This window comes from Candida pseudojiufengensis (assembly GCF_024610245.1).
Source record: "Candida pseudojiufengensis strain CBS 10847 chromosome Unknown scaffold5, whole genome shotgun sequence".
Classification (NCBI taxonomy): Eukaryota; Fungi; Ascomycota; class Pichiomycetes; order Serinales; family Debaryomycetaceae; genus Lodderomyces; species Lodderomyces pseudojiufengensis.
In genome coordinates, this window is record NW_026261528.1 from 128,465 (window position 1) to 154,592 (window position 26,128).

The following is a 26,128-nucleotide window of genomic DNA, read 5'->3' on the forward strand; positions in this document are numbered from 1 at the left end:
ATAATTTCTCTACAATATTTTATAACAATTTTATTAATTGTTTTTTCATTTCGTAATATATACAAAATTATACAACGAATTAAATACGTATATATCGATATAATAATATAAAATAAATTTAATACAATTCAATTCAAGAACTAAAATAATGGTATCAATTGGTAATCAATGTGATGGGTGTGTGTATTTGTATTAATGAAACTTTTTAAAGCAATTTATATTTAATTTTCCTTCTATTATTCCTATTTCAATCAATCTCTATTATTATCAATTTCATCAGCTGCAACAATGAATTTTTCTACGACGTTATTTCTAAATGTTAATACATAAGAAGCGACATTTTCAATTTCTTCAATCATTAATTGCCTCTTAACTTGAATATCTTGTTCAATTAATTTTTGATTTAAATGAGCATCTTGAAAATCTCTTTCATGATTTAAAGTATTTGTTGTAATTGAAGTTTTAGTATCTCTTATTTGTTGTTCTCTTTCTTCTATATCTTTGGACATTGTTGATTGTAAATTAAAAATATCTTGAGATTTTTGATCATTTTTTTTTTTATTTAAATTTTCTTTATCTAATTTATCATTTAAATTTATTCTTTGTTCTAATACAATTTGTTGTTTTAATTCAAATTGTTCTTGAATATTTTTATATTCTTGTTTTAATTGAATTATTGATTCTTTAATTTTATCTCTTAATGATAATAATTTTATTTTTTCATCATCAATTTTTTTATCTTGAAATAATTCATCTCTTGCAAATGCTCTTGTAATATCTTTTAAATCATTTAATGTTAACCCATACTTGGTTGTACCATTATCATTATAATTTAAAGTTTCAACTATACTATTATATCGCCTTACAAGTTTTTCAAGATCAATTATTTTTCTATCAACATCAGATATTCTTATTTCTAATTCATCTTTTTTATTTTCTATTTTAACAGTTTCATTATCTATTGATTTTGATAATTTATCACGTTTTAATTCTAAATCATTAATATATTTAATTGATATACCTTTTTGTTCAAATTCATTTTCTAATTGCTTTTTCTCTGTTGTTAATTGTTCCAATTGTTTATTACTTAATACAATTTCTTCTTGTAATTTTTTTAATCTTTTATCCCATTCTGGTATTCTTTTTTTAACTTCTTCATTATATCTATGTAATTTTTCAAAATCATCTTCCAATGCAAAAGTTTTTTTATCAGCATCATCTTTTAATTTTAATTCTACTAATCTTTGATTAAAATTTTCATCTAATTTTTCACTTTGTAATATAGTTTCTTCTTCTTGTTGTTTATAATTTTCAATTTCTTCATTAAAAGATTTTATTAAAATTTCTTGTGGTAATTCATAATTTTCATCAGCATCAAGAAATTTTAAATAACATGTATAACTATATTTCATAAATATTCTATCAAAATCATCTTCTGTTGTATAAAATTCATCAGATTCACTATTTATTGTAGAAACATATTCAACCATCCAATTTAATATCGCTAGAAATGTTGGCCAATTTTGTCCACCAACTGCATTGAAATGTAATTTTGGAATTTGTTTTAATAATGGATATTGTAATGAACTTAGTATAAATATTGTTTCTTGATCAACAGATTTTTGAAAAATATAATAAGGATCAATAAATTTATATAAAAATTTGAAAATTTCATAAAAATTTCTTTGAGTTGGAACTTTTAGTAGATTTTCATTTAAACTTATTGATGATTTAAGATCAAATTTATTGTTAACTAAAAATTTATAAATAGTTTGTTGCATTATTTCTTGATTTGATTTTTCTTTTATTCGATCTATAATTGGTAATGATGATTGATAATTTGATCTTAATTGAGAATGATTTAATTGAGATGACAGTGGTGTTTGTGATGATACAAATGAAAGTGGTTGTATAGGTTGAGGTATTGATTGTTGTGGTTTATTTGAATTTCCTGAATATTGCAGACCTTGCAGAGATGGTAAACCTATACTTTGTCGTTTTCTATTTGTAGATGGAGCATTTGCAAATAATGCACCTCTTTTTCTATTATTGGCAATAGGAGTAGTCTCAGTATTCAAAGTGGATTGATGTATTGGTCTGAAGTTTGAGTTGTTGTGAAATTGATTATGTTGATTAAAGTTGTTGTTGTTATTATTATTATTATTACCATTATTTTGTGCTTGACTATTATTAATTAAATGTGATGTTTGAAAAGTTGAGGATCTAGTGGCAGAGCCTAATGAAAGTCTAGTTCCTCCATTTGAATTTGAATGTGTATTATAATGAGTAAATTGAGATTGATTATGTTGTTGAATATGTTGTCGTTGCAGTTGATGTGATTGTTGTTGTTGTTGTTGCTGTTGCTGTTGTTTTCGTAGTGCTAACATCTGATTTATGGATGCTGATGATGAATAGTTCATTCTATTTCATAATTTTAGTAAATATTTAATTTGATCGATGAAGTAGGAGTGTATATCTATGTATTTAATCCAATTTTCAACTTTTTTCTAATTATTCTTTCCTTATTGAATGATTCTTTCTATTATACAATCAATTGAATCATGAACATGCAAACTTAGTTAAAATTTTGGTTTGATATACTTGGATCAAGTATTGTATATATTGTTTTAAAATATGTTTTGTATATTTGTATATGGTTTTAATGTCTGAAAATGAAATAGTTTGTCTTGTACTTAATCTTTTTTTTTTTTTTTTATGAATTGATTTGTTTTGATTTTAATTTTTTTTTTTTGAGTTTTATTATGGAGTTTCCTAAATAGGAAAAGAACCACATTGAATGAGGTTTAGTTCATTTGGTAGTTTCGAAAATTTGATTCAATATTGACTACAGAGAGTAATGAAGAACCATAATATGTTTTTGATCTAAGGGATAAAAGAGATTGATATGAAGTAGATATTCACAACATACACTTTTTTGAAAAGTCGTGGAATTCATTTTCCAGAATCTTTCGTGTTTTCGCATTTTTTTTTTTGAGTACTAAATCATGTACAAGCTTCCACCACATTAACTCTCACATTGATCCAAAATAATTTAATGTTTCAACTCAATTGATTTGAATAAATGAATAAGCACAATAGTAACGAAAGTGATTGAGATGAATTAATCTTAAACAGAATTAATAATTAAAAAGAAATCAAAGAGATCAAGTTCTATTAGTTATTATGCAGAAGATGATCAATCATCATCATAATTAGATTATTATTATGTATGAGTTTAAAGAGTAAGTTAGTAATCTCGTAAATTAAAGAATAAGTTTTAAATTGGAATGACCAGTTATTTGAACAATTTACACTACTACTATCACTATTTGTTATTTTATAATTGCAATATCGAACTAATAGAAATCACTCATACTTTGAATGTACGGGAAATATCATCATACAAAGTAGTTGACTTGATGTGATTAGAAAGGACAAATGATCTCATGTGCTTCGATTTTAATAAAATGGTAATTTGAAATTGTAATTGGTCATGTCAAAGACTAAAAACATAGACATAATAAAGTTAAGTAAATAAATAAACAATAAACAGTTTTTATATAGAACACGAAAATACTAAATAAGTAGAACACAAAAATTTTAAAACTTAATATATTTAACTTACAAATACATATAAAACAACCAATAATTTCAACAAATTCAAATAGGAACCTAATAATACAGCTCAAGACAAAGAACTAGATAGGTTCTTCTATTGAATAATTTGCTTTAACATCTGGTCTAATCATAATGAGCAAACCATCAACACCTATATCATCACCAAGAATACTGCAATCAAAAGAAAATTTACTACCTAATATAACAACTACTTTAGATAATAATCTAACTAATAACAATGGTTTACCTTCAAATCCTAATAAACGACATTCAACAGATAACTATGATTCAATTAACAAAAAACCATCAACACCTTCACCACCAAATAAAAAACGATCATCAATTCAATTTTTAAAAACTCCTGAACAATCAAAAGATTCTTCAATTAAAAGAAATTCAATTAATCTACCTTATACACCATCTTATAAAAGAACAAGTTCTGGTTCTTATAAATCACCAGATGGTAAAATAATATATCATAATATAAACTCCCCATATAATTCAAATCAATTATTAAAAACTCCAAGACATTCTTTTATAGATAATGAAGGTAATAATATATCAGAAGATGAAGATGAAAATGAAGAAAATGGTAGAAAATTAAAATTATTAAAAACTCCTCAATATTTAAATAGTGCTAAAAAATTATTTCAAAATGATATTGGTAGTAATAATGAATTTAGTCCTAATAGAAATGATTTAAATGAAATAAGTTCAACTTTAAAAAATAGATTAAGTACAGCTTTTGGAAAATTACAAAAAGATGAAGCTTTAAATACTTCAAAAATTTCATTTACTGAATTATCATTTGATTCTCAAACATCTCCAACTAAAAAATATAATTCTAATACTATATCGAAAAGAAATAGTTTTACTAATCAAACAAGTTTATTAAATAAAGCAAATTTAAATTTACAAACTTTACAACAATCACCAATGGGGAAAGCAAACAATAATCTTTCATTATCTCCAACATTTGATCAAAATTATAAATCAACAACAAACCCAACCACTATAGAATCAAATTCATTTTTAAAAAATTCTCCAATATCAAAAGAAAGAGATGAAACATTTGCAAGATTAAATGATATGCCATCTCCTGATGAAGAAAATAGTGCTCATAATGCTTTACTTGCTACATTATCAAGACAAAAAAAATCAAGATCTTCATTTAGTAATGGTAATGATCCTTCTACAACATCAAATTCAACAAATTTTCAAATAGTTAAATTACCACCAATAGATGTTGCTGCTCCAATAGATGTAGCTGCTGCAACTTTAATATCATTATCATCACCAAGAAGTATAAGACAACAAAATATTAATCATACAAGAAATCATAGTATAAATTCAAATAATGGTTATAGTCATTCACCAAATTCATCAAGATCTTCACTGGCTCAAATACCTTCACCAACTTTTAATAACTCAAATCAATTTCATAATAATATTTCAAATCAATCACAAACACAAACACAAACACAAACATTACCACCAATATCAAGATTAATTCGACCTGACGGTCAAAATGACAAAGTAGAAAATTTTAAAAGAGGTGGGATTGTATTTAGTGATGAAACTGATGATGAAATTGACGATGATGATGCAATGAATAGTGTTGATGATAATGATTCAGATCGAACTGTTGATGAAGATAAATAAATAAAAATTTATAAACATTTATGTAATAGAGAATAAACGATTTTGAACTTTCAATTCTTTGTATTGGTAGTACCCCTAATAACCTCTTTAAAGTTTGTAGAAATCTAAAAAACAAAAACGAATTAAAAATGTAAATTTTGGCAACACTTTTAAAGCTTATTTGAACAACAACAATAGAGGAATACAAGGCAGTTAAAATGAATGTCACAACTTACAGAATGGCAATTTAGACAAGTAACGCCACATATAAATTCAACAATACCCAATTTAAAAACTTGGTATCTTTCAAAACCTAACTCCCTATCTCATCAAATTCATTTAGATTTATTATATAATGATTTAATTCTTGACCCATTTGTAAATGATAATGAATTAATTGTTAATTGGATTAGTGAAGTTAAATGGGAATATAAAACATTATTTGAATCATCAGTTAATACTACTATTAATCAAGGTTATTTAATTTTAAATCAATTAGATAATGATGTTAAAGTAATTTTAAATAATGATATAATTTTACAAAGTGAAAATTCATTTCATAAACATATAATTGGACCAATAAATTTTACTACCAATACCAATGAATTGAGACTAATTTTAGATTCTGGGTTTGCAAGAGGTAAGGAATTGGAGACAAAATCTGGTTCAAAGCCATGTTGGAATGGAGATTGTTCAAGATTATATGTTAGAAAACCTCAATATCAATATGGTTGGGATTGGGGGCCTACTCTACTAACTTGTGGATTTGATGAAATATTGGTAGTTTTTGAACCTTTTGTTGAAGATTTTTTTATAAGATATAAATTTAATAATGAATTAAACATTGCGTTTCTAAATTTTGAAATTAATACATTGATAATTGGTCAATTTAAATTTAAATTGGGAAAAATGGAAATTTTTAAAAATAATCAATATTTTGAAACTTTACAATTCAATAAATTTGATAAATTTACTAATATTAGTTATATATTAAATGATGTTGAATTATGGTGGCCTAGAAAATATGGAAGACAAAATTTATATACTTTTAAATTATATTTAAATGAAAAATTAATGATAACCAAAACAACAGGTTTTAGAAAAATTGAAATTATAACAGAATCAGATGAATTTGGTGAATCATTTTATTTTAAAATTAATAATAAATCAATTCAAATGATTGGATCAAATTGGATTCCTCCAAATTCATTTATTTCAAATATGACCATAGAAGATTATATATATTATTTAGATCTTGTGGTTGATAGTAATCAAAATATGATTAGAGTATGGGGAGGAGGAAATTATGAAAATGATGAATTTTATAAAATTTGTGATGAATTAGGTATATTGGTATGGCACGATTTTATGTTTGCTTGTGGTATATATCCATATGAATCATTTATCATTAATAATAATGAAAAAACAGTAAATTCAATTGAAAAAGAAATTATTGATGTTTTAAAAAAATTAAGAAATCATCCAAGTATTATTATATATGTTGGGAATAATGAAGATTATCAAATTGCAGATTCTTTAAAAATTGATCAAAATAATAAAACTTCTTTTCCAGCTAAATCAATTTATGAAGAAATTATCCCCTTCCAAATTTCAGAGCTAACTAATAATGTAATTTATAGATTTGGATCACCATATTCAGGAACTAATATAAGTTCATATGATATAAATTATGGAGATTCTCATCAATGGAATGTATGGCATGGATCAAAACAACCATATCAAAATTGGAATAATTTAACAACAAGATTTACAAGTGAATTTGGTATGTTATCATTACCTTCATATAATTTATTAAAAACATATATAACTGATCCACTCGAGCTAAAACCAAATCTGAAAATGATTAAATTTCATACAAAAGCAAATAATAAAGAAAATTTACCTTATTATGTATGGATGAATTTTAATAAACCTGAGGATTTAGATTTAAAGCGGTGGATTTATTTAACTCAAATAATGCAATCAGAATCTATTGAATTAGCATTTAGATATTGGAAACAAAAATGGTTTCAAAATCAATGTGGTGGAATTCTAGTTTGGCAATTAAATGATTGTTATCCAAGTATATCTTGGTCAATTATTGGATTTGATCAAATTCCAAAATTAAGTTATTATGGTATGAAAAGAGAATTAAAAGATATTGTTATAGGTTCAAGAAGATATGAAGGTGAAAATATTTTGTCAAATACTCTTGAAGGACAATTGATCCTTTCAAATTCAAAAAATGTTCTTAAATTTGATGTTTGGGGGATAGGTAACAATGTAACGAATTCAACTTTAAAAATGGATTTTTACACTAGTGAAGGATATTTGTTTCATCAACTTGAAATAAATTATATTGATCTTAAAGATAATGAAGTTAAGAATATTTTACAAAATCACGTATTTGAAAAATTTAATTTTAAAAATGATACAATAGTTTCCTTACGCTTAATAACATCAAAAGATGAAGTTGTAGCAAGATCATCAAATTGGCCAAATTATTTAAAAAATTTAAATTGGCTAGTATTAACAAATAATTTAAATCTTACTTACCAATATTTAAAAAATGGTAAATTTAAAATTTCAACAAATAAACCTTTAAAAAAATTACAATTATATTTTGAAGATCACAACAAAAATGAAATAGATTATATTTTTAATGATAATGGAATTGATTTATTTCCTAATGATGATCAAATTATTCAAGTATTTAATTTTAATGAGAATGATTTAAAATTTTTGAAATTAAGATACTTGGATTTTTAAAATTTAAGTATTATGAGGAGAACTTTAAAGAAGAGTGAAATGAAGAATCTGAAGCTTTAAGAAAATGAATGATTAAATAGGTATGTAACGACTGATTGATATAATTTAAAGTAACCAATTACTAAATGATTAAAATTGATTACTTTCTGTGTACTTTAATTTACATTTAGATATTTAAGAATTTCTTTTTTCCCTTACTAATATTATCATAATATTATTACTATAGTATTACGTAATTATTAACATAATATTACATAATCAATAAGAAATTTCCTAAATAAATAGAAAATGAGTAACAAAAATAAAAATCAGAAAAAAAATAAAATTTATCAACTGATTACAAATGAAAATATAAAATTCATTTATAATTATCAACTTATACAAGGAATTATTCTTTTAGATTCTACTAATATTAAAGTGAACGAAAATTCATAAAATCGTTCATAATTTCATAATATATATTCTACAACAACTCGTTCATTAAATTTGAGCTTTTCCGAGACACGTCTATATACTTTATTTATTAAAAAAAAGTTCAATTCATTCACGTCAATAATATAACTAATTCAATTTACATTCATTTCAAAAAGTCACATATAATCATACAAAAACACATTTATATTCCACATAACAATGAGTACGAGGATACTATTATTACTACACCCAACCGTTGTAACGGATGAAGCGTTAGTAGAAACAATAAAAACCGATATATCAAAATCTCACAGCGACTATACAATAGATCAACAAATTATAAATCGTATAACTCAAGGAGATATAATAATAGATAAAAATTCATATAATGAAATAATATATATAAATCCAAATGATTTAAAATATAAAGAAATGCCAATTCTGTTAATCAAATTATTATATGAATTATTAGAAAATGAAGGAAAATTAAAAGGTGATTTACCAATTAATCAAAATTTAGATGTTTTAATGGAAGGTTTTATAATACAAGATGATGGATCTTGGTTTAAACCTGAACCAGTTAAAGAAACCATAATTTTGAAAAAGAAAAACACATCTACATTAAATAACGATAGACAATCATCAACATCAAGTTATACACATTTAAATAATAAATCATTACCTAAATTTAAAAAATTATCAGATAAATTATCATCTCCTCCATTACCTGGATTAACAGATACTTCAGCTCCAAATACAGATGAAGAAAATGAGATTGGAAATGGAGGAATGAAAAGAAAATTAATAGATACAAAATTAACATATTTTAGTGATTCATCATCAGATGAAGAAGGAGAAGGAGAATTTGATGAAGAAGATAAAAAATCATCAATATATATAAATGAAGATGATTTAATTTCAAATATAAATAATGATAATTTAATAATCCCCAAAAAATGTGAATTACCAAATGGTAAAAGAAGAAGAAAAGCATGTAAAGATTGTACATGTGGTTTAAAAGAAATTGAAGAAGAAGAAAATCAATCTCAAATAAATTTACAAAATTCAATATTAAGTAAAATGGCAAAATCAGCAAATGAAGAAGCTGCAAAAATAGAAGAAAGAATTAGGGAAAAAACTCAAAAATTAAGAAATGATAAAATTAAAAACTTAAAACAAAAACAAGCAGACAATGTTATTAAATTTAAAGATGAAGATTTAAATGAAATTGATTTTACTGTACAAGGTAAAACCGGAGGGTGTGGTTCATGTGCTTTAGGTGATGCTTTTAGATGTGATGGATGTCCTTATTTAGGTTTACCACCTTTTAAACCAGGAGAAGTTATTACTTTAGATGGAATGGATGAAGATATTTAATTTAAAACACTTGAAAAGAGAGAGAGAGGGAAATAAACGGTAATTTTAAAAAGTACTTTTTAATGGAAGATAAAATTTGATCTTCTTGATATTTAGCTAATTTTTATAGTTTTGCAATAACGTTAATAATGAATAAACAATTATTTATTTTAATCAAGTTGAATTAACAAACCACGATCTAGCGAAGTAACTCATATTTTGTTTCTTATGTCTTATTGTAATGTAAGAATCAAACGGCTGAATACAATACTAAGCGATCCTTCTTATTTATTGTACCTGTTATATCTATTGTTATTTTGAATTGAACAATAATTACATTGTTAAACTTTTATTGATCTTGAATTATTAGAGTATAAATTTAAAGAGCATCTTTCAAACCATTTGGTTTTTTATTAATTCTTCAACTACTTACCCTCTTATATGTTTAAAAGTCATTACGATCTACTGGATCCAAATCTTAAACCCTTAAATTGTTACTGTTTATAAGTACTATTTTTTAGTGCTAACTGTTCTATTATTTTTTCTTTTATTGTGTTTTCAATTGTGTTTAATAATATTATTTTGCAACTATGTTGCAATACATTTAAAAATTTAAGATTATAAAAAAATTTAAGTTTTAATTTTTAGCTTAAACTTCAATGCTTTAGCCTAAATTGTTTCTTTTGGAAGATGAGTTCAACGGTTAACATGTTATATCATAAGAGATATGGTAGAAGATCAAGTTCTTACTACTGATTTGTTCATTTTCGATTCAATATCAATATTTGAACAGAATTTTTCCTCTTTAAAATTTTCTCTATTTTGTGTCGTGGTAAACTCTTCTTCAGAAATTCCATTGAAATTGTGAATCGGGAGTTTGACCATTCAGATATCAATTATTCTTCAATGCTTTCATTCATCGAAAAAAGATTCATAACTGAATGGTAAAAAATATCATTAACTTCAACACTAGCCATAAAGAAAATCTTATTGTATTGTATTCAAAACAATATAAACATCAAGAAGAAAATAAAAAAATGTTACTGTAAGGTTTTCATTTTCAGGAACTATTATATTTTTAAACAATAAGATCGTAAAATATTTTTGACAAAGAAGGATACCGTACTTGAGTAATATTTTACTAATGTACTGAACTTAGTAAACAATTATGGAAGCATAACTATAAAGTCTAACATATTATTCTAAGGACTACATTGCGGTCAACTAAATTCACCAAAGGATTATCTGTTATCTCTTCTTTGGTAATGTCAAATTTTAAATTAATTAAATAAAAATTAATGCAATTTGAACTGAAATTAAACCCGGTCGATCATCGGGATTATCATTTAATATCGTACTGTATGTCCATAGATGCAGTATAATATCAAACGTGCATTTCTATTAACATGTAAAAATAAAAAGTTCGTACAATTCTTGTAAAATTAAATGTATAAACGCAATAATAATAAATGCATGCTAGTTTGCATTCAACCATTCTATCTCTTAAGAAATTTCTTGTCTATTTACTAATCAAAAATTGTAAGTCTCAAATTTATTGTATTCAAGTTGAGAAGTTTAAAAAAACAATACAATTCTTCCGTTAATTATTCCCTTCGGTAGGTATTAATCCTGATTTCGTCTTCCCACCTCTTTAAGGGTTTCCATTTTCTCCTGGTTTGTGATAGTAAATGGTCTTTCAATATTTTTATTTCTACTCTAGTCGTTACTTTCATCAAAATTCATGGTATGAAAGAAACAATCAATCAAAAAACTTGATTAAATCCATAAGTAATTGAAAGCAATAAATTAGGTGTAAAAAAATTATTAATTTTTGCGATCAACCTTATAAGAAAAATCCTTTTGTGTTTATTTTTCCAACTGAACTCGCTCGCAAGTAAGAAAATATTTTTTATTGGCATAGTAGATTGATAACCCATTTAACAGAGTTTAAGTCAACTTACTTTAAGTCCTGTAATTTTTTTTTTTTTGTTACTGTATACCCTTTTTTTGTATATATCGTTCAATTTGGTATTTAAACTTTTTAATTTAATTATTGAAAAGTATCACAGAGTAAGGATTAGTCAATTGGCCACGTCCTTTATTATCTTTGTCCTTTGCTTTAAGGTTAAAGAACTCCATCTTAATCAATAATATAACCAAATATTAAGCTAAAAGAATTTGAAAACTATCTAAAACATTTACCCCAGGTCTAACTTACATGTACTCAAAGGAAGAGTAAAACAATAAGGAACAATTTCACAGGACAATACGTTTTGATTGTTGTTGTTGTTGTTGTTGATATGTAATTAACCCCCAAATTTCATTACTATTATTTAATTACATCATTATATTGACATTATTTTTTTTTCCCTTTGACGCAATAACACAAAACACAAAATCTAAAATGGTAGTGTAAATAAGTCAGATACCATTCATAATAAATAATTTCTATCAAATTTCAGGCACGAAGATTTCAAATTTAAATTAGTTGAAGATGAGATAATCAAAATTATAGTCAATTATCATAACCAGATTTTGAATTTAAATTTTAAATTGATTTTTTTATCTTCGAAAAGGAAGTAGTTTTTCAAATAAAAGAATGGAAAGTTAGAACAACTACAACTGATCGCTTAATAAACTTGAATTTATGTTATCTTTTTTTTTGACTTTTATTATTATATAATCTATAAATCTTAAAAAAAAAAATTAGTGATAATATGAAAGTAGTTCCCTCTAAATGAACCAAAATAATAAAACAATGTATAGTAGAAAATAATACTTTTTATCTTTAAACAGACAACTATGATACGAAAATGAAAAAAAATAGTAACAAAATGTAAATAAAATCTTTCAGCCTTACGTTACCCCATGAAAGATTTCAGCACTTGACTTAAATCTCTCTATTGATGAAAATTATCAAATCCATAAGCACCGGTATTATGTTGAAGAACAGGTGGAGGAGGAGCTGATTGAAAATATGGTTGTTGATGATGTTGTTGTTGTTGATGTTGAGGGTGTAAAGAATAATCTACTGGACCTGCAGTAGTTGTACTTCCTAAATGAGGAGCTGTATAATGATTTTGTATAGGTTGAGCTGTAACTGTAGTAGTAGCAGATGCTTCACCATTTGCAGCGGCGGCAGCAGCTTGTTGTTGCTGTTGTTGTTGAGATAATGGAGATAATTTATCATGATCATAAAATTGTAATGATGTTAAAGATGTAGCTGAAGTTGGTTGTTGTTGTTGTTGTTGAATAAAATTATAATTATTTGGTAATGGTAAATTTGTAGTTGATGAAGATGAAGTAGTTGATGAAGCAGATAATGATCCATTAGTACCAGATGTATAATGATAAGGTTGTGGAGGATATATAAAATTCGATGATGAACCATTGCCACTGGCATTATTATTATTTGTATTATTATTATTATAATTACCAATAGTTGTATTATTTGTATATAATTGATTTTTAAAAATATCTTGAGTTTGGAATTGATTTGATAAATGATTATTTGAATTTGCCAATAAAACATTTGAAGCAGCTAAAGCAGCTTCTGAATGATGTCTTTGTAATTGAATTTGTTGTTGAACTTGTTGAGCTTGTGATTGAACTTGAGCTTGTTTTTTAGCAGCTAATTTATTTGCTTTTAATTGTTCTTTTAATAATTGTTTTGAATTTGAAACATTTGAATTAGGGGGAGTTATTTTATCTTTACAAACTAAACAATTTTTATTTTTACCATTTCTTCTTGGAGCATATTTATAATCAGGATATTTTAAAGCATGATTTTTTTTTTCTTCTTCTGCTAAATTATTCCAATGTTGTTTTTCAATTGAAGTTAATGATCTCCATCTTCTACCTAATTCTCTACTAACTTCAGGATTTGTTCTTATTACTGAACCTTCATCTAAAACAGTTTGATGAAATTTTTGTCTAAATAATATAAAAGCATTTCTTGGTCTTGGAATTTTATTTGGATTTGTTTTACAAATACATTGGTGTTGATTATTATTTCCATTTCCATCATTTGATGATTCTGTTGGTGAATTAAAACTCGATTGTTGGGGAATTACGTTTCCATTATTATTATTATTATTATTATTCGAGTTTTCAAAACCTGTATATGAATTTGTTGGTGTTGTTTGAGCAGTTGAAATTTGTGAATAAGGATCTATATAACCAGATTGTTGTTGTATTGGTTGTGTTTGTTGTAAATGTTGAGTATAAAATCCATTACTTATAAGTGGTGAAGTTGAATCATTTTGAATAGAAGTTTGTTGATGTTGAGGTGGTGGCATAATTTGAGATAATGATGGTAAAGTATGTCTATTATTATCCTCTGAAGTATTCATATTTGGATGAGTATAATAAACAGCAGTTGACATAATTTATAAAAGATAGTAGTTAAGATTTAAGTAGGTGGATATCCAAATTCTCTTTGTTTTGATTTCAAGTGATGGACCCTTTAATTTTATCAAAAATTTCGTGAAACGATTTATATGATGTATCTCAAAAACAAACGAAAAGATAGTAGCGACTTTTATTGGTTGTGAATATTAGTTTCTTTAACAATTGGGAAACTATTTGAAGATGGAACTGAACAAATTAAAGGTAACAATTTTTATGAATTTTCAAAACTAATGTACTTAGAATGAAATTTTTAAACAGGGAATTGAACAAAAAAAGAAACAATGATAAAACTTAAACTGAAAGTGAATGGTTTTGGAGATTTTATTCAAATTTATTTTTGAAATAGTCTTCGAATAATCAATCAAAAAATAAAATGTATGAAAAGTAATAGAAAAAAAATCTTCAAAAAGAAAAGTAAATTGAAAAAGAATAGAAGGAAATTTATATATATAAATATTTTTGTGAGTGAGTATCAATATTTATAACTGAGACAAACTGTGTAGAATGAAATGTATAATATTGTATTCTATATTTCCTGTATAATTTCTATTCTATTTCTGTGATCTATATTATTATATTAGCTATGGAGATAGATAGATAGATAATACTTCAAAATTATAAACTTAATTTATCTTACTTTTATTCAACAACTCCAAACTTAAACATTCTATTATTTTTTTAATCCGTATTACATTTTTATTATAATTATTAATTTATTACTATTTTTATGGGATTGACACTTTTTATTATTTAACTTTGTGTAATAATGTGAATATTATAGGTTAGAGGTCGTGTAAATTTGGTTTAATGTAAAACTTCTCAAAACTGTATATTATGAGTTTTAGGTTTTATTTGTATGCAGTATTGGGTTTATTATGGGTAATTTAAATAATTAATTTGCGTTATTTTATTTTTAAATTAAATTAGTATGGTTCAAATTCAAAATAAATTTTTAGAGATGGGTTATTAACCATTCCCTATACTTATAGTATGGAAATGTGGTGATGTCAACAACTCTTTGTTTCAAGTATCTACTATATAATTAGTTTCAGCTATTTTTTCAGGAGATTCTTTTTTACAACATCCCTCACTTTCTTATGCTTTGAACTGAGCACATAGAATATGTTTGTGATTTAATAAAAAATATAAACAGATATGCTTACTTATACCCTTTCTCTCAAAAATGTATTTTGACTTTTTTATCAAATTTTATTAAATGTCAAACATGTTAAAATTATTGGTACCCCCAAACTTACCATTTTAGGTTTTTGTAACCACTACTAATTTAATTTAAAAATTAATTCAGGGGGTTAATCTTTATTGAATCACAAAATCTATAAAAAAAAAAAGTTTAGATTTCATATTAACTCTTACTATTAATTTTTATATTACTTGATTTGATAAAAAGATAATGTAGTCGATATTACTTTTTTAATCAATTAAACATTTTGACAGCTGGCACAGACAAAGCAAAACAAGGTTATGGTTCTATTATATCCTTCTTTTCTTATTTATTTATCATTTATGTTGATACTTAATTTTATGGATCATTTCATCGATGAATGAGATCGATTGAAAAACAAATACAACTAGCAATAATCGATCTAATCTGAGACCAACGCAACATTCTATTGATCTAAATAGTTATAAGAGTCTACATAAACAATTAGATTATATGTAATAATAAAGCAAACCTATTATTATCTTTGTTGTTTATTTCACAATTAAAAAAAGAAACAAAAATAGAAATTTTATGAGCTAAAAGGACAAATAAATTTGGATCATGGTGAACAGATTAGATTGGTCTCTCTCTATCTCACTGTCTAAATTAGCTGAAACCAAGCAAAAGAAAATTATTTTTAATCAAAAACCACACCACCTCAACGTGGATAAAAGATTACACACATCTTCTTCTATACATTTGCGCTGTTCTTTTTTTATTTAAGATCACACAAAAGGTGTCAAAAATAAACTTTACCCGATTGAAATTTATGCAAATTTGATGAGTTTTTTGATTTTTATTATTTCATGTCTGATTAAGCTTAATATCACTCCTGAAATTCTGGTTTTATTTTTTTTAATAAAACTAACTTTTGATTTTTGTACCCTTTTTAATATTGTGTTTTTATTTTTCAAAGGATCGGAATTGTCAACATCCATAATTATTGAGTATAGGCTTATTTTAAGAGCAAGAAATTATGCTACCTCACTATTTCAAATTCTGTGCTTTCAATTTTCATTCAAACATTTGAAAAGATGAATGTAAAGTCATATCCATACTCTTTGTTCATAAATTGTTTGACAATAAGATGTTATCAAAGCTATCCGAATTTCTCATCTTATTGATATTTTTTGACAATAAACCCGGAACGAAAATCTAAAAATTGAAAATAAAAACAAACAAATAGACTGAGACTAAAGACAAAAAAAAATCAAAACTCATTAAGATTGGTAATTAGAAATAAAATAAAAAAAAACGCAAAATATAATTTGTCTAAAAAACCTTAAATTTGAAATTAAAAATATCTCAATTTAAATTTAAATTTTTATTTTTATTTTATTTGATAAGCAATTTATCAAATCTTTCTCATACAAAGCTTGCTTGAGTTTCATGAATATGTTAATCTCTACTGACTATGTTAATATCTACTTAGTATCGATCAACTCTCTACTTCAATACGACCATTTCTTGATTACAGCACAATGTAAAGAGTTATAGAATAAAATACCCCTAAATTGATTACTAAATATAATTTACGCAATTAAAATTATCTCATTCAAAGCCATATATTGATATGAAATAATAATTAGATTTAGATAGAAAACGTTTTATTGTGAAAAAAACATTCACACAATTTATTTATTGGTTAGTCTTAAATATTTGCGTTAAATTTCTTAAATTTCATTTTCCTTGTCAATTGTTTGATTTATAAGATTAATAATAATTGATACATTGATAGCTACTATTTATAATTCGTTAAGATAAGAAAGAAAAGAATTTATGTATGTATTAGCAAATGTTTTTTGTATTGTTATCATAACTATTATAATTTAAAATTTGACACATTTTTGCTTTATATGTAAAAATTTAAATTATTATATTGATAATAATTAAACCTTATATTATTAAATAACAGAAATAAAAATAAATTAAATCAATATTTGAAAAACGTGTGCTTGTTTTATAATTTAACATGAATTTTAACTAGTGGAAAAATTTTATATAATCTTTGGATAATTCAAGAACAAAGCTTAGATTAGCGAAGATAAATAACAAGACATTTGATTAACATGAAATAAAAAAAAAGAACAAGAGATTGATTATCAATTTTCAACATCAAATTAGTACAGTTTAAATCTATATAGTTCAAATAAACAAAAAGATAGAGATTCGATCACATTGTTTAATTTATCCCCCATTTTTTTAAAAATCAAATCACTTTGTTTTGTAAGTTTGTCATTATGTTATGATCCCTAAAGCTTTATTTATAATTCATCGTTTTTTCAATTATAAAGTTAAAGGCGTAAAACAATAGAATGCTTCACAACTTTATTCGAAATAACCCTTTTTCAACCTTCTTTTTCTTTATACACTGGTTCAATAAGTTGTGAATTTAAAATATTCGAGCCATTGCCATACTTTTGAAAAAAAGGGTTAAACGTATGTAATTAAAATTTTTTCGACCCTTGATAATACCCCAACTCACCCAAAAAAAAGTATCAGGTATCGCAAAATTTATTTATTTCTCTCAAACGCATAATATTTTAGTGAATCCCTTTTCTCATAATAATCGCTGCAACTTCTTTTCTTTTTCTTTTTCTTTTTCTTTTCTCTATTGTTAATGCCTTGCTCTATACGTATGTTTCAATAATATCTATTTATTAAAATGTAAATAATATGACAAAACATTCTATGGAATTCATTTCTTAATTACAAACAAACCAAAAGATCTGTTGATCTAGTGGGTCTCTAAACTATTGGAAACAGTTGAATGGGAAGACCAACTTTTATTTCTCTACATTCTTCAGTCTGCCCATTTTGAAAATTGGTGTTCCAGGAGAGTCAAAAATGAAAGTAAATTAAAACACAATTTTTCAAAATAAAATGAAAAACCCCCTACTTTGTCTTACGCTTTTGATTTTTACTAAAAAGTGGAAATCATTTCCAAATTAGGGGATGAGTTCCTTTCCTATTCAAGTAGTTTGTGCCACTTTAATAGATTTGTAAAATTTCCCTATCCCTATGACTAAGTATGATTGATTGATGATTAGAAAGATACTCAAAAGCTATGTTAAATAAAATAATATGTCAAATTAATTAGCGCTTAATAAAATTGTCCAAATATTTGTATGCAACACTTATTAAAATTTAAACTCAAAAATAAATAAAAAAACATTATTTTCAATTTTAAAAACGGATCAATTGAAATATGGATAAATGTTGTATGTATGTATCCCATCAAGAAAAGAAATATTTTAATAATTGTTTACTTTATTCAAAGGAAAATCCACTTATGTCACCTTTCAACCTTAACTATAAAATCTTTTTGTTTTATTTTCGGTTGAATTATTATCAAAAATAAAAGATTTACGATATTATGAAATATAAAATCTAATTTTAAATTTCGACAAAGGTTCAAAAACAATGAAGTTTTAGTAAAGTTCATTTAAATGAAATTGAACCACAGTTTTTTTCTTAGAAAGAAGGTCTCTCTTATTATATCCAAATGTTAAATTGTGTGATAAAAGAAAACTAAAAGTTGGGGATGCTTTGTTAATAACATTTATAGATTTTTTTAATCAAAATAACGTAAATTAAACAATCTAATTGAACTAATTGATAACAAAATTAGTTATATCTTATCAAAAATACAATAATATTATGTATAACTCCATATTGTTTTTCAATCAGATTTTATGTATTAATTTCTATTATTATTATCAAACACTGCAAGTTATGCATTAATACCGTTTGTTACTTTTAAATTGGTTTTTTGATTGAGGTTGTGTGTATGTTCAGATATACAATTTAATAAATTATACTTAAAACAACAATAGAAAAGTGAAATATAATAATTTGACAGATTACACTAAATAAACCAATCTTTATTGTATAAATCTGATTATCTTCTCAAGTCAACAATAAGTAGAAAAAGGGTGTTAAATTGACCAATTTTATTCTATTATGTCACTAATTTTAAACCAACGTTATCTTAAAATTATTGAATTAAAAATCAATTTGCTCATAATTTCTACAATATAAAATCAGATAATCAAAGCATTGCTGCAATCTACAAACTATTGTATTAAATATGGAAAATAATGAATATTAGTTTAAATGATCTCCTATTGATCATTTTTTAGAAACCAGTTTTAAAATGTCCTAAGGTTTTAAAAATCAAATAATGTCTCAAGTTAATGAGGTTGAAATCAAATTCATACAGAACTGATCATATTTTATTATCTGACACTCTTTATGTTAATTTATTTTTTTATTTCCGTCCTTTTTGAAAATAAGCCGTATTATGAAGTACAAAATTGAATGATTAATTTGCGCATTTTTTAATTTTGAGTGAAAGCTAAATTTTAGCTTTTAAAAATAAGAACTAACCATCATAATTATTTCTATTCAAATATTGATATGATTTTAGTTTGATAATAGAATTGTGATTATCGTATCTGCAAGGACGAATAACTTTAAAAAATATGAATTTTGAAATCCAGTCTAAAATTGGGGGATTAATATTGTCTTCCATATTTGAAACAGAAGGTTGTGAAATGAATAAATTAATTGTGAATGAAATAGGGATTTAAAGCAAAAAAGGATAGTAACATGTTATATTCTGTATGAAATTGCAATAATCCTTTCAAGCATAGCTAATGATGAAAAACCATCAATTTGATATTTTAAAGAATTTAATTTCATGAACTAAAATATGAATTGAAAAATGCTTTTTGAAAGAACTATAATTTTGTAATTATCTGATCAATCTTAATATTTTGTGGTTGGCGACTTCATGCATTTCAAGCTTCAAACAAATTGAACGACATCAAGTCTGAAAAATCGATCATTTGAAATTCCCACTAGTTTCTTTTGCATCAAAGTTTTTAAATTTTTAATGCTTGTGAACTGCTATGTTACAAACTGAGTCTATCTTTCAACATGGCAAAAACACCTAGCACCGTATTCTTCATATACGTTTACAGGTTTAAATCGTCATGAATTTGTTGTTAACTTCTTTTAGATCTTGACTTTCAACCAAGCTTATACAAGTCTATGAATTGACTAAATTTTGCAACCAAATTTTTGAAAAATTGGTTTATGCTAATTATTTATGAAGTTATTGCGATGACTCTCAACATAACATTTTTACTTCAGCTTCAAGAAACGGTATCACTATAAACGACAAACCAAGTACACTTTGGAGTGTTTCATCACGTTTCTAGCTTTACAAGAGTAAAGATGTCGCAATTAGTGTCACAAAATAAAAATCACGACTGTCTCTTTGGATCTCAAAAAGATCGTAAATTTAAGACCAATTCAGGTTTTTACAACCAATTATTTGTTAACAGAAATCAACATCAACACTCCTGATCCAAATGAAACTGATATGAATATAACCTACGAATCTGGTCCAATTGATGACAGCTCTACCTTGGATGATATAAACTCATTAAATTATGATCTAAACTCAGTGGATAATAATTTTCCATTTCCAAAATCAATAGTAACAACAGATTTTAAAAATTTTAATACTGAAGAAATTGATTCATTTTTATATAAAAATCATAGATTTACTTCAATAGATCAATTAATCAAAGATTTAAAATTATTATCAACAAATTTAAATCAAAATTTATTAGATTTAATTAATTCTGATTATAAAGATTTTATAAAATTAGGAAAATCAATTAATGGTGGTAATGATTTAATTAATAATTTATTTGAAGATTTAAAAAATTTTAAAATGGAATTATTAGAATATATGAAAAAATTTGAAAGAATTGATGAAGAAATTGAAAAAATTTTAATTACAAGGTATAATTTAATTGAATTAAAAACTAATATTAAATTAAATTTACTACTAAATGATCAAATTTTGGAATTTGATCAATTTATAAACCTATTGAATAAAAACAATAAGATCCATAACAATAATGATAAAGAAATTCATATTAATAAAGGTAATTTGAAAAAATTAACAACAATTTATTTAACAATTTTAAATATAAGTGATTATTTAGAATCAATGAAATTGAAAAATTCAAAATTTGAATCAGATAATCAATCAAATTTATCTTCTTCTTCATCAAATTCAAAATTAATAATAAGTAATTTTGAAAATAATTATATATATGGGAAAAAATCATCAATTATAATTGAATATAAAAGTTATGCTAAATCATTATTTAATGAAATTAAAAAATATAAAGATGATCCTGATTTAGTTATGGAAATTTTAAATATTCAAAATATAATACGGAATCATTGATTGGGAAATTTTTAGGGTTTGAATTGAGTATACGTCATTTCGTTGCTGGTTGAACTAAAGATGATTAATTGGAAATAAATATCACTAGATTGCAAGAGGATTGAATTCTTTGACAGTTGCACCAGATTATTTCATTAACACTCATGATTTCTCCTTCATCTATTCCTTACAACTTTGTTGAGCCACGAGAACGAACATCGACATCTGATTCATTGAAAAGTACCTTGAATTCTTCTAAACACGCCTATGGGAATATAGTTCCTAATGACTAATTTATAGTCTTGTAGAACTGTCCAAATCAGGAAGATTGTATCAGTAAAACTTGACCCTTTGATCAATCCATCTTCAGGACGTTGATATTGAATTCGGATGTAAGACCTAACAGTTTCAGATTAAAAATAGTGTTAGAGGTTTCATCAAAATTCAATATCAATATTGATTAGTCAAAGGAAATACCAGTATCGCTGATAGTTCTGCGTGTGTCATAAAGAATACTGGATAACACAATACTGCATGGTAAAAAAACACTCCCTTTTCAAGTTAAGGTTATCAGACTCGTACTTCGAAGATGAATATTTCCATCAACACTGCTGACTATTCTTCTATGTCCACACGCCACCTTTTGGGCATAGGCTTAGGATTTGATTGATTTGTGGTTTAGAATCAGTTCTTACTTCATCTTACTTCATCTGACTCATATAAAGAATTAATGAGCTAGTTTCTTAAAGCGTCTAGATTACCATCTTTCAACTTATTCTCATGATATTAACTGTATCTTGTTTTCGAAGTACAAAATTGAACCAACCAAATTTTTCGAATTTGAAATAAAAAAAATAAAATTTAATATAGAGTAATCGATATCAAGAAGAAAATATCCAACCCAAAAGAAACAACGGAGTAATTCAAACGTAAGGACAATTGATAAGTTCAAAAGCTTTATTCATATACTCATTAATTAGTACATTTGCATAATCATATATATAAAATGTTTAATTCTGACTGGAAAAATACAGAGGAAACTCCATTACCAAATAATATACCCGAAGTAGATGAAGTTGGAGCAACTTCTGCTCCATTATTATCTGCCTCATATTACATTGGAGATAGATGTAAACCATATAATGATGATTTCATGTTGTGTAAAGATGAAAATAATGGAGGAGCAATAGATTGTTTAAAAGAAGGAAGAAGAGTAACAAGATGTGCTATATCGGTATTAAAAGATTTAAATAAATATTGTTTCGATGAATTTAAATTACATTATGATTGTTTAGAACAAAATAATCAATATTTTAGTCGTTGTCGTTCGAGTGAAAAATTACTAGGTAAATGTGTATTTGATAATTTAAAATTAGTGAAAAAAATTCCTGGAGTTAAAGAACAAATTCAAGATAAACCAAATCCAATATATAAAACTAGTTCCAAAGATGTTAAATTAACTAATCAATTTATACAACTGGAGGAAAATAAACAAAAATCTAGCTAGAATTGGATCATGTAAATTATTAATATAAAATCAAAAGTTATAAAAAATCTAGTACTACATGTAGACCTTACTTCTTAAATTACTTGGTTTCTCTACCACTTGGTCCTCGAAAGATACCACAAGTTTTGGCAGGATTTTGATTTTGATGTTTTTATTTTAACAGTCTCATCAATTCGATTTTGCGAGTTTTTAAAATTTCACGAAAAATATAAACAAAACTCAATTAAGATCTAAACAGATAGTATACAAGATTTAATGTTTGGAGCAAGTAACAATACCAGTTCAGGATTGTTTGGCTCATCAAACAACAACACCAATTCCAGCACAGGTGGTGGATTATTTGGAAATAAATCAGCAACAACATCAGGTTTTGGTTTTGGTCAATCTCAACAACCACAACAACCACAACAATCAAATGTATCTGGTCAATCCAATACAACAACGGGCAATACAGGTGGTAGTTTGTTTGGACAGTCACAGAATAACAACACCGCGACTGGAACCGGTGGTGGTTTATTTGGTTCTAATCAACAAAAATCAGGTTCAACTGGTGGATTATTTGGATCAAGTCTGACAAATACGGGAACTGGATTCGGAGCAAGTACGGGTAGTGGGTCATTATTTGGGAAACCGAATGAAACATCTACAGGTGGTGGATTATTTGGTGGCAATAACACTCAACAAACTAGCACAACTGGTGGGGGATTATTTGGAAAGAATCCACAACAAACAAGTTCAAACACCAGTGGTGGGTTGTTTGGTACTAATACACAAGCCAATAGTGGCACAGGAGGTTTATTTGGTCAATCTAATACAAAACCAGCAGAAACAACTGGGGGTTTATTTGGAAATAAACCAGCATCAACAACTACTGGCGGAGGTTTATTCGGAAATTCGAATACAAATACTCAATCGGGAGGTGGACTTTTTGGAAATAAGCCTTCAACAACTACATCCGGAGGGTTATTTGGAACGCAACAGCAACAACAACAACCACAACAGCAAACCTCATTATTCTCATCAAACACGACCAATAACCAACAACCATCATTCAGTTGGAGTCAACCTCAGCAGAATCAACCAGTAGTGAATAATACATCAAGTTTATTTGGATTCAATCAAAACACAAATCAACCACAAAACAATCAACATACATATGCACCTGCTATAAATGATCAATTGACTAAAGTATGGGAACAATGGGATCCAAACTCACCAAAATGTGCATTGAAAACTCATTTTTATAACAGATTCAATGATCAAGAAATCAAATACTTATTACAGCAACCTCGACCTTCAAATGAAACGGTAGAAGATTGGGACAAAGCTATGAAGGATCGACCAAATCAAAATTCATTCCCTATCAAAATTTCATCATATGACGAAGTCGCACAAAGAATTGAGACTCAAATAGATTATATATCAAAGGAAAAATTGGTTTTGAATCAAATCAATGAGAGATTAAATAATTTATCAGCGAAGCATGATTTGGAAAATACGACCAGAATATTGAAGGCTAAGGCTAGACATACCCAATTATCAAGAAGATTATTGAGATTAGCTACAGTTTTAGCAACATTGAAATTAAAGGGATATCCATTGTTACCAGAAGAAGAAGAAATAGCTAGACAATTTGACAATTTAACTAATAAAATCAATGATCCTAATAGTCCAATTGGAAAATTAAGTGATATCTTTGCAAAATTGAACATACTAAAAGAAAGAGCAGAAGATATTAATTCACAATTTGATCAATCAATTCACGTTATAAATAATACACTTGATAATGGCTCAACAGATCAAAACAAAGCTTCCACGAGTTCTGGAAATAGTAATGACATTATTGAAAAATTCACAAAAATTTTAATGAAACAACAAATTGGGTTGAATTATTTGAACGATTTATTGGAAAAAGACTTCGATAAAGTAGAAAAAAGTTTACGATCTAAAAAGTAATTGTATAGTTTATGCAAATTTAATAAAAAAAGTACTCGATTCTTTTCATTATTTAGTTTTATTTAAAAGCAGTTGAATTAGATCTAGCTGGAGTTGGATTTAAATAGCTGAACTAGATGCAGTTGGAGTTGAATTTAATTTCATTTGAAACAAATCCATTTGATTTATAACCCGACTGCATCTAATTCACCTATTCTAGATCCAACTGCATCAGATGGATCAAATCCAGACATAGTTTTATATCCTTGTAAATATCCTTGTCGGTATTCTAGATGCGAAAAGTACTCGACTCTTTTCATTATTTATTTTTATCTAATGGCTCTTGTAGATTTTGCAATATTCTTCTAGCATCATCTATGATTTCGATATTATCAATTTTGTGAAAATATTGATAATTGTGCCGTATTGACGCTCTTAGTTTAAATTTGTTTATGGTCGGATCACTTTCAATAATAGTTATAAAAGGATGCTCAATTGATGAATTAGATAATTTGAATTTATTATAAAAAATTGACCCTTTGCTCGATAAATCATATACAAACTTGAGATGATTCGTATTTGTGAAGAAACCAGGATTATCATTCTTTAGGTAGAGGTATCTCGGAATCGCTATCAAGTTGTATAAATTATTGATAAACTTTGATTTGATTGTTTTAGATACCAAGTCAGATTTCTTGTCTAATGTTGGCATTTCCTCCTCACTTAATATTGGTCCAAACCTAGATCTTTTCAAAATTGGATTGAATATAATTTTGAGCCAAAACCCATCATTTTCAATTATTGATACATCATTCAATGTCGTGTTAACTAAATATTCAATAGTTCCTAACTTTTCAAAATTTTCAATTATAAAATTCAACTCTGATGAACTTTTTGGTGGTGGTGTGATTTTACATCTAAATTCAATGGTAGATTTGAAATATTTGATTAGTTTTGAAATCCCTTTCTCTTTCATACAAGTTGTTGTGTTGGTTGAATGTAAAAA

General features: G+C 25.6%; 9 protein-coding genes across 9 annotated transcripts; 6 read left to right on the forward strand and 3 right to left on the reverse strand. All coding sequences in view use genetic code 12, as the record gives it.

Moving 5' to 3' along the window:
* Positions 1–251: 251 nt before the first annotated feature.
* On the reverse strand, positions 252–2,387 carry KGF55_002367 (kinetochore-associated Ndc80 complex subunit; the record flags this gene model as incomplete). The annotated part of the gene is made up of 1 exon (XM_051757043.1): positions 252–2,387. The coding sequence occupies one exon, from the start codon at positions 2,385–2,387 to the stop codon at positions 252–254; it is 2,136 nt and encodes a 711-aa protein (XP_051614628.1).
* Positions 2,388–3,750: 1,363 nt separating this feature from the next.
* Positions 3,751–5,280, forward strand: KGF55_002368 (uncharacterized protein; the record flags this gene model as incomplete). The annotated part of the gene is made up of 1 exon (XM_051757044.1): positions 3,751–5,280. One exon carries the CDS (start codon positions 3,751–3,753, stop codon positions 5,278–5,280), a length of 1,530 nt encoding a protein of 509 aa, XP_051614629.1.
* A 201-nt stretch (positions 5,281–5,481) lies between these two features.
* On the forward strand, positions 5,482–8,028 carry KGF55_002369 (uncharacterized protein; the record flags this gene model as incomplete). The annotated part of the gene is made up of 1 exon (XM_051757045.1): positions 5,482–8,028. The coding sequence occupies one exon, from the start codon at positions 5,482–5,484 to the stop codon at positions 8,026–8,028; it is 2,547 nt and encodes an 848-aa protein (XP_051614630.1).
* A 633-nt stretch (positions 8,029–8,661) lies between these two features.
* DRE2 (electron carrier) lies at positions 8,662–9,819 on the forward strand (the record flags this gene model as incomplete). The annotated part of the gene is made up of 1 exon (XM_051757046.1): positions 8,662–9,819. One exon carries the CDS (start codon positions 8,662–8,664, stop codon positions 9,817–9,819), a length of 1,158 nt encoding a protein of 385 aa, XP_051614631.1.
* Positions 9,820–12,698: 2,879 nt separating this feature from the next.
* Positions 12,699–14,183, reverse strand: RFG1 (HMG domain-containing transcriptional repressor; the record flags this gene model as incomplete). Its single annotated transcript, XM_051757047.1, has 1 exon — positions 12,699–14,183. The coding sequence occupies one exon, from the start codon at positions 14,181–14,183 to the stop codon at positions 12,699–12,701; it is 1,485 nt and encodes a 494-aa protein (XP_051614632.1).
* A 6,636-nt stretch (positions 14,184–20,819) lies between these two features.
* KGF55_002372 (Golgi transport complex subunit) lies at positions 20,820–21,701 on the forward strand (the record flags this gene model as incomplete). Its single annotated transcript, XM_051757048.1, has 1 exon — positions 20,820–21,701. The coding sequence occupies one exon, from the start codon at positions 20,820–20,822 to the stop codon at positions 21,699–21,701; it is 882 nt and encodes a 293-aa protein (XP_051614633.1).
* Positions 21,702–22,686: 985 nt separating this feature from the next.
* Positions 22,687–23,187, forward strand: KGF55_002373 (uncharacterized protein; the record flags this gene model as incomplete). Its single annotated transcript, XM_051757049.1, has 1 exon — positions 22,687–23,187. The coding sequence occupies one exon, from the start codon at positions 22,687–22,689 to the stop codon at positions 23,185–23,187; it is 501 nt and encodes a 166-aa protein (XP_051614634.1).
* A 255-nt stretch (positions 23,188–23,442) lies between these two features.
* On the forward strand, positions 23,443–25,143 carry KGF55_002374 (FG-nucleoporin; the record flags this gene model as incomplete). Its single annotated transcript, XM_051757050.1, has 1 exon — positions 23,443–25,143. The coding sequence occupies one exon, from the start codon at positions 23,443–23,445 to the stop codon at positions 25,141–25,143; it is 1,701 nt and encodes a 566-aa protein (XP_051614635.1).
* A 298-nt stretch (positions 25,144–25,441) lies between these two features.
* On the reverse strand, positions 25,442–26,098 carry KGF55_002375 (uncharacterized protein; the record flags this gene model as incomplete). The annotated part of the gene is made up of 1 exon (XM_051757051.1): positions 25,442–26,098. One exon carries the CDS (start codon positions 26,096–26,098, stop codon positions 25,442–25,444), a length of 657 nt encoding a protein of 218 aa, XP_051614636.1.
* Positions 26,099–26,128: the final 30 nt, after the last annotated feature.